This window comes from Chiloscyllium plagiosum, chromosome 12, assembly GCF_004010195.1.
Source record: "Chiloscyllium plagiosum isolate BGI_BamShark_2017 chromosome 12, ASM401019v2, whole genome shotgun sequence".
Lineage (NCBI taxonomy): Eukaryota > Metazoa > Chordata > Chondrichthyes > Orectolobiformes > Hemiscylliidae > Chiloscyllium > Chiloscyllium plagiosum.
In genome coordinates this window covers 86234912-86243971 of record NC_057721.1, presented here as the reverse complement: position 1 = coordinate 86243971, position 9060 = coordinate 86234912, and the positions used below count along the sequence as shown (strand labels likewise).

General features: G+C 45.8%; 1 protein-coding gene across 1 annotated transcript in view; it reads right to left on the bottom strand.

Moving 5' to 3' along the window:
- LOC122554866 (nesprin-3-like) overlaps nt 1-9060 on the bottom strand; it is an 84935-nt gene that overhangs the window by 65515 nt on the left and 10360 nt on the right. Inside the window, exons 2-4 of the mRNA XM_043700214.1 lie at nt 8192-8364; nt 3314-3623; nt 2646-2810 (exon numbers count right to left, since the gene is read on the bottom strand). Of these exons, the coding sequence (XP_043556149.1) occupies nt 2646-2810; nt 3314-3623; nt 8192-8364 (648 nt within the window). The remainder of the gene's footprint in view (nt 1-2645; nt 2811-3313; nt 3624-8191; nt 8365-9060) is intronic.

Below are 9060 nucleotides of genomic sequence, written 5' to 3'. Positions count from 1 at the left end.
AGAGCACTAGCAAACCTCCCACCAAGGATACTGGTGCCCCCTCGGGTTCGGTGCAGACCATCCTGTTTATAGAGGTCCCACCTTCCCCAGAAAGAACCCCAGTTATCCAAATACCGGAATCCCTCCCTCCCTTCTGGATGCATGATCAGCTATGAACGCAATCAATGGCAGAACAAACTCAAAGGGTGGAATGTCTACTCCTGCTCTCGTTTTCTGTTTTGGCCAATCCAGTCGACACCACCAGACAATACCACTACCTATACTAGTCCCATTTTCCTGCACTAGGCCCATAGCCTTGAATGTTATGACATTTCATATGCTCAATCAAACACTGTTTAAAGGTTAGCAAGATTTTCCACCTCAACCACCTCCCAGGCAGTGCTTTCCAGATTCCTACCATCCTTTGGGTAAAATGATTTTTCTTCAAATCCCCTCAAGACCACCACCTTTCACCTTGAAAATTATGCCCCCTTGTTACCGACTCTTCAACTGAAGGGAACAGCTTCTTTCATTCACCCCATGTCCACATCCTTCATAATCTTGTATACCTTTATTAAGTCCCCTCTCAATCTTCTCTGCTGCAAGAAAAAAAAACTCATTCCACACTTGGGCGATTGTCTGTGTGGAGTTTGCACATTTTTCCTGTGTCTGTGTGGGTTTCCTACAGGTGCTCAGATTTCCTCCCACAATCCAAAGATGTGCAGTTAGCTGGATTGGCTATGTTTAATTGTCCATACTTTCCACGGTTGCGCAGGTGAAGTGAATTAGCCATGAGAAATGCAGGGTTACAGGAATAGATTGGGGGGGGGGGGTTATCTGGAATGCTCTTCAGAGGGTCGGTGTGGACTCTATGGGCCAAATGGCCTACTTGCACATTGTAGGGATTCTACTCTATTCAATTTTTTTAAAGCAGAGTTTATCAAACTTGGCTTCATAGCAGAAATGCTTCATGGAGAAAGTGAGGTCTGCAGATGCTGGAGATCAGAGCTGGAAATGTGTTACTGGAAAAGCGCAGCAGGTCAGGCAGCATCCAGGGAACAGGAGAATCGACGTTTCGGGCATAAGCCTTCCTGAAGAAGGGCTTATGCCCGAAACGTCGATTCTCCTGTTCCCTGGATGCTGCCTGACCTGCTGCGCTTTTCCAGCAACACATTTCCAGCTCAGAAATGCTTCATCACAGGCAACGTCCTGGTGAATCTCTTTTGCGCCCCTGCCTGTGCAAGTCCTATGGTGTGGTGACCAGGTCGACACACAGTACTCCAGCTGTGGCCTGACCGAAGTTCGACACAGTTGCACTTAACCTCCCTGCTCTTACACTCAATGCCACAGCTGATAAAGGCAAGTATACTGTATGCCTTTTTAAACATCCTATTAACCTCTGCTGCCACCTTCAGGAATCTGTGGACAAGCACCCCAAGATCTCTCTGCTCCTCTGAGCTTCCTGCATTCATGACATACAAGATGAACTCTGCAAATGGGTTGCACTCTCACCTCCAAATTACAAGGTTGTGGTTTTAAGCCCTACTCCAAATCCTGAACACAAGTTGGCATCTGTATGACATGTCCTGCTGAAGTGTTTTTGCTGACCACAGAATTGGCAATATCTATATCATCACTGACATTTTAATGAGATACTTCACAATACTCAGAGGGAACAGGAATGCTGGGAAAAAACATTTTAATTGCGAGATTGTGACATCTCCTGAAGTGTTCTTACTGACCACAAAACTGGCAAAGTTGTGCCAAATATAAACTTGCAATCAAAGTGTTTTTTTTTCAGCATCCCCCTTCCCTCGGAGTATTGTGAAGTATCTCATTAAAATATCACTAATGGTATCTATAATCGATCTATCCCTTCACCGAGCTTCCCAGCTCACTTTAGCCAGCACTCCTTTATAATTGCTCTTATTTGAATGTGAAACACAAGGAGTGGATGATGGCCAATGGTATTCTTGCTAGACGATTAATCCAGATACCCAAGTCATGTTATGGGGATCTGACACTGAATGCCACCAAGACAGATGGTGGAATTTGAATAGTAATATACTGGAATTAAGAGTTTAATGACAACCATGAAACCATTGCCAATTGTCAGGAAAATCCCATCTGGTTCTAATGCCCTTTAGAGAATGAAATCTGCCATGTGGCCAAATGTGACTCCAGATCAACAGCAATGTTTTCTTTGTAAATTCATTGACAATGCAGCATAGGCCAGCATTCAGTGCCCATCCCACCATGTGGTTGACTCTTAATTACCCTTTGGGCAATTAGGAATGGGCAATAAATGGTGATCCAGCCAGTGATACTCAATTCCCCCATGAATAAAAATGAAGTAAATTTTCTCCCTCAAAGTAAATCCAAAATTCCATCATTAGATTAGATTAGATTACTTACAGTGTGGAAACAGGCCCTTCGGCCCAACAAGTCCACACCGCCCCGCTGAAGCGCAACACACCCATACCCCTACATTTGCCCCTTACCTAACACTACGGGCAATTTAGCATGGCCAATTCACCTGACCTGCACATCTTTGGACTGTGGGAAGAAACCAGAGCACCCGGAGGAAACCCATCATGTTATAATCAGAATTCCCATGGCACCTTAATTATGAAGTGTGTCTAATTGTACATTCTCAGATCATTTACCTTCAGCTCTCTAAATGATCTCTCCATCGGATTCTTTTTGTCTGTGCATGTGTTGCATTTATTAATTTTTTCCTTCATGCAATGCAGCCAGTTCTGGAATTCCTCCCGCCTGTCTGCATATTCTTGATGCTCTTGTACAATTGCTTCCAAGATCTTCACCTTTTCCTAAAACAGGAAAATCAGTATTCAAGTCATTGTTCTCGCCATCAGTTTATTCTTTATCCATTTCCTCTTGGTTATGCAAGCAACCCCACCAATTCCAGAGAGGCAAATACTTTCCTACCCTCTGCCAGACTTTTCACAACTCCGGACAAAAAAAAAAATCACACAAGGCCTCTTATGCTTTCGCAAATTTCCTTTAATCTATATTCTGGTTACTGACCTTTTGCCACAGTGCTCATGGAATGCTAATGAAATGTGGCATCATGTGCCCAGCCAACACTGATTGTTTCTCAAAGGCAACCATCCAACATCCAATTCTGCTCAAACTAAACATAATATTCCAATTGGGGTCTAATTGACGTTAATAATTTTGAGTCTCCTAGGCTAATCTTTTCATACACACTTATGCAAAGTATCAGTCAGAACATCCAATGTAACCTGGAGAGATGCAAACACGTGGCGAGAGAAAGAGAGAGAGATAACTACATAAAAGTAGCATGTTCAACCTTTGCTTTGATCTCAAGTGCTTCATGATTAGCTTTTAATATCTGCTGCGCTGCCTCATTGACTGTCTCATCTTCAGTCTTTGCAAATAAGGACCCAGATTCCTGTATGAGTCGCTCAAGCAGGGCAGCCTGGTTCAAAATGTTACTGAGTAGGATTGTGTGATGGCTTAATTGCAATTTCTTCTCCTTAAGACCAAGCTGCAATTCAAGATCTGACTCCAGCCTTTGTTTCATAGTCATCAACCAAAGAAAATAATCTTCCCTCGCCTTCAAATATTCAGACCAATGCAGCAGAATCCATTCAATCCGACTGTAAAAAACAAGAAAATCACATTAATCCCCATCTCTCACATTATTCCTGTTTGCATAAAAAACACCCTGTTTGACTAATGTATGACTAACTTGTCAATGAAGAAACGATTATGCAATGAGAGCAGGGAGACCCTAAACACAACCTTAACATTCTGAACCTGAGCAAGAGGCAATAGTAATGACTGCTAGGCAAACCAAGCCAAGAGGGAGGTAGTGCAGGAGTCCCCCGAGGTAACCCTCTCAAACTGATTTCCCATTTTGGAGATTGGCGACAATGATGGTTCTTTGGACGAATGCAGTAAGAGCCAAGCCTGTGACACCTCAGCCAGCTGTACAGTGCAAGGATATCACAGAACTTGTGCAGGAATTTTACCAAGAGAGGGTGAACAGCCAGAGGTCATAGTTCACATTGAGATTAATGAAGAAGGACGCAAACCTGCAATTCAAAATAGAGAGCAAAGTAAAAAAACATTAGCAAGCAGGACCTCAAAAATAGTAACCATTGGATTACTCCAAGTGCCATGTGTAAATGAGTGTAGAAATAGGACAGTAACTCAGATGAAAGTGTGGCTGAAATGATGGTTCACGACAGAGGCCTTCATTCCTGGGACATTGGAACTGCTTCCAGCCAAGGTGGTACCAGGTTGCATCTGAATACAGCCAAGACTCTATTCCCTCTGGGTGTTTTGCTAGTTCTATTGGGAAGGCTTCAAACTAACTCAGCAGCAGTGTGGGAACCAGGAGAGAAAGAATACTAGGAGGAGTAGATAGTAGTGCAATGGAGGATTGTTAATAAATACCAAAGAATCAAAGAATCACAGGATCCTAACAGTGTGAAAACAGGCCATTCATCCCACTGCACCTAAACCAACCCTCCAAAGAGCATCCTACTCAGACCCCCACACTCTGCCTGCAACCCTGCATTTCCCACTCCTAGCCCACCTCACCTGCATATCCCTGGACACTATGGACAATTCTGCATGGCAAATATACAACTTTGGAGTAAGGCAGAAAAATAATAAAGTTTAACTGAAGTTACGCTTAACTGAAGTTACGTATGTGAATGCTTGGAGTAAATTCAATAAGATTGGGGAAATAAAAGCACAGATTGGTATGTGGGATTACAACATTGTGACAATAACAGAGATCTGCCTCAAGAACCGGCAGATTTGGGTGTTAAATATTACTGGTTACAAGGCGTTCAGAAATTCTAGGAAAGCAAGAGGAGGAGAAGTGGTATTTTTGGTAAAGGGGAATACTAGAGAAAGAGGATATTTCAGAGGGTCCAAGGACAAAATCAATTTGGCTATATCATTAAATTGCATGGTCGAATCTGTAAGACAATGTCATCTTTAATCATGAACTCTGAAGTCTTACTAACGACTGAGGTCAAGGTAATCAGCCTGTAATTTCCTTCCCTTCTTACACATAGGGATTACATTAGCAATTTTTCAGTTTTCTGGAACCAACCCTCAGTCCAGTGATGCTTAAAGATCACTACCAATGCCTTTGCAATCTTCTCCGTTACCCCCTTTTGAATCCTGGGGGATAGTTCATGTAATTGATTCACCTTCAGATTTCCCAGTAGAGGTGGTGTTGGATGTATTACACTGTATGATGGTGGATAAATCTCCTGGAAGACAGGGGTGTTTGAGTTCAGGTGCATGGTTCTCTGAAAGTGGAGTCCCAGGTAGACAGGGCAGTGAAGAAGGCTTATGGCACACTGGCCTTCATCAGTCAGGGCATTGTGTTTCGAAGTTGGGACGTTATGTTGCAGTTCTACAGGACGTTGGTAGGGCTGTATTTGGGAGTATTGTGTTCTGGTCAGCTTGCTGTAGGAAGGATATTATTAAACTGGAAAGAATGCACAAGAAATTTACAGATGTTGCCAGGACTCAATGGTCTAGGTTACAGGGAGAGGTTGGACAAGCTTTTTTCTTTAGAGCGTAGGAGACTAAGGGGAAATCTTATAGAAGTGTACAAGATCGTGAAAGACATTGATAGGGTGAATGCACTCAGTCTTTTTCCCAGAGCTGGAGAATCAAGAACTAGAGGGCATCAGTTTAAGGTTAGGGGGGAAAGAATAAAAGGGAACTGGAGAGGAAACTTTTTGTTTCCCAACATAGAAGGTGGTACATATATAGAATGAGCTGCCAGCCCCAGCAGTGGTTGAGGAGGATACATTAACAACATTTAAAAGGCATTTGGACAAATACACTGAAAGGAAAGGTTTAGAAGCTGGTTGGCTGGATTGTTGATTTATAGAGCAGTGTGATGCCAACACTGTGGGTTCAATTCCCATCACCAGTTTGAGGTGACCATGAAGGATTTTCCTTCTCAACCTGAGTCAGTGAAGTCTGCAGAAGCTGGAGACCAGAGTTGAGTGTGTTGCTGAAAAAGCACAGCAGGAAGTGAAGGAAAATCGATGATTCGGGCCTGACTCTTCATCAGAAATTAGGCTGGCAGCCTGGGGGTAGAGGGATAATTGGGAGGGAGGTGGGGCTCGGGCTGGGGGGGAAGGTAGTTGAGAGTGCAATGGAGTGGAGCGGATAGGTGGGAACAAAGATTGACAGGTGGGACAGGTTATGAGGGAGGTGCTGAGCTGGAAGGTTGGAACTGGGGTAAGGTGGGGGGGGGAGAGGAGGGAAATGAGGAAACTGGCCAAGTCCACATTGGTGCCCTGGGATTGAAGGGTCCCGAGGCGAAAGATGAGCATTCTTTCTCCAGGCGTCGGATGCTGAGGGAGTGGCGATGAAGGCAGAGTGGGAGGGGGAGTTGAAATGTTCGGCCACAGGGCAGTGGGGTTGATTGATGCGGATGTCCCGGAGATGTTCCCAAAAGTGCTCTGCAAGAAGGCGTGCGGTTTCCCCAATGTAGAGGAGACCGCATCGGGAGCAACTGAAACAATAAATGACATGTGTGGAAGTGCAGGTGAAACATTGATGGATGTGGAAGCCTCCTTTGGGGCCTTAAATGGAGATTGGGGGGGGGTTGGGCACAGGATTTGCAATTCCTGCGGTGGCAGGGGAAGGTGCCAGGACAGGAGGTTGGGATGTTGAGGGCCGTGGACCTGACCAGGTGGTCACTGAGGGAACGTTCTTTGCGGAAGGCGGAAATAGGTGGGGAGAGAAATATATCCCTGGTGGTGGGGTCCGTTTGTAGGTGGCGGAAATGTCGGTGGATGATGCGATTTATGCGGAGGTTGGTGGGGTGGAAGGTGAGGACTGGGGCGTTCTGTCCTTGTTGCGGTTGGAGGGGTGGGATTCGAGGGCGGAGGGGCTGGACGTGGATGAAACACGTTGGAGGGCATCTTCAACCACCTGGGAGGGGAAATTTCATCTTTAAGGAAGGAGGCCATCTGGTGTGTTCTGGGGTGGAGCTGGTCCTCCTGGGAGCAGACGCGGTGGAGGCGGAGGAACTGGGAATACGGGATGGCATTTTTGCAGGAGATAGGGTGGGAAGAGGTATAACCAGGTAGCTGTGGGAGTCGGTGAGTTTGTAAAAAATGTCAGTGTCAAGTCGGTCGTCATTGATGGAGATGGAGAGGTCCAGGGAGGGGAGGGAGGTGTCAGAGATGGTCCAGGCAAATTTAAGGTCAGGGTGGAATGTGTTGGTGAAGTTGATGAACCATTCGACCTCCTCGCGGGAGCACGAGGTAGCGCCGATGCAGTCATCAATGTAGCGGAGGAAGAGGTGGGAGTGGTGTCGGTGTAACTCCGGAAGATGGACTGTTCTACGTAGCTGACAAAGAGACAGGCATAGCTGGGGCCCATACGGGTGCCCATTGCTACCCCTTTCGTCTGGAGGAAGTGGGAGGATTGGAAGGGGAAATTGTTGAGAGTGAGGACCAGTTCAGCCAAACGAACAAGAGTGTCAGAGGAAGGGTACTGGTGAGGACGTTGGGAGAGGAAGAAACAGAGAGCTTGGAGGTCCTGGTCATGGCGGATGGAGGTGTACAGGGACTGGATGTCCATGGTGAAGATGAGGTGTCGGAGGCCGGGGAAATGAAAGTCTTGGAGGAGGTGGAGGGTGTGGATGTTGTCCTGAACGTATGTGGGGAGTTTCTGGACCAGGGTGATAGGACAGTATCGATGTAGGTGGAGATGAGTTTGGTGGGGGCAGGAGCAGGCTGAGACGATAGGTCAGCCAGGGTAGTCAACCTCTCAACCTCTTCCCTCTCCTGAGGTCTGGTGGCCCACACGTTAAATCATCACCAGTCACTTCTCTCTAATGAGGGCAACTCCTATGGTCTGAGAAGACTACGACAACACAACAACAGAAGGATTTGGGTCAAGTACAGGGACATGGGCTTAGCGTGGATGGAATTTTGGTCGGCATGGTCCAGTTTCGGCCAAAAGGCCTGTCACCATGCTGTGGGACTCTATGACCACCAACTCATTGGAAGAGTGTAGAGGAACAAATCTGCAATCACCATCTGAAATTAGGGGAGTATGGCACAAATGTTCACAAAGCTGGTGTAGGTACAAACAGCCAAATGGTCTCGTTCAGTAACATGACAATTATACAATCTTATACTATTTCCTTTAGATTTGAAGGAGATACTACCTGTGACAATGGACCATATTGATTTGTGTATCCTCCCACAGGGTTTTAATATGTTTCACTGCTGCATGAATTTCATGTTTCTCATCGTCATTTTTGTCTCGTAGAAGAGATTCTGCCTTCACCAGCACCCTGTCCAGTCGGAGATGCCCTTCAGGCTCCTCTGCTAAGATAACCTGTCCAAGAACCAATGATTAAACACATTGCTCAACTGAATAAAAGACTGATCAGGTGTATATACTTTAATAAAAATCACTTTTTTAAACTCCAATGGTTGAAGATTAAACCTGTTCATAAAGTAAACCTTTCATCAAGGCATAGAGTCATAGAGATGTACAGCATGGAAACAAACCCTTCGGTCCTACCCGTCCATGTTGACCAGATATCCCAACCAAATCTAGTCCCACCTGCCAGCACCCGGCCCATATTCCTCCAAACCCTTCCTACTCATACACCCATCCAAATGTCTCTTAAATGTTGCAATTTTACCAGCCTCCACCACTTCCTCTGGCAGCTCATTCCATACACGTACCACCCACTGCGTGAAACAGTTGCCCCTGAGGTCTCTTTTATATCTTTCCCCTCTCAGCCTAAACCTATGCCCTCTAGTTCTGGACTCCCCGACCCCAGGGAAAAGACTGTCTATTTATCCTATCCATGCCCCTCATAATTTTATAAACCTCTATAACGTCACCCCTCAGCCTCCGACGCTCCAGGGAAAACAGCCCCAGCCTGTTCAGCCTCTCCCTATAGCTCAAATCCTCCAACCTTGGCAACATCCTTGTAAATCATTTCTGAACCCTTTCAAGTTTCACAACATCTTTCCGATAGGAAGGAGGCCAGAATTGCATGCAATATTCCAATAGTAGCCT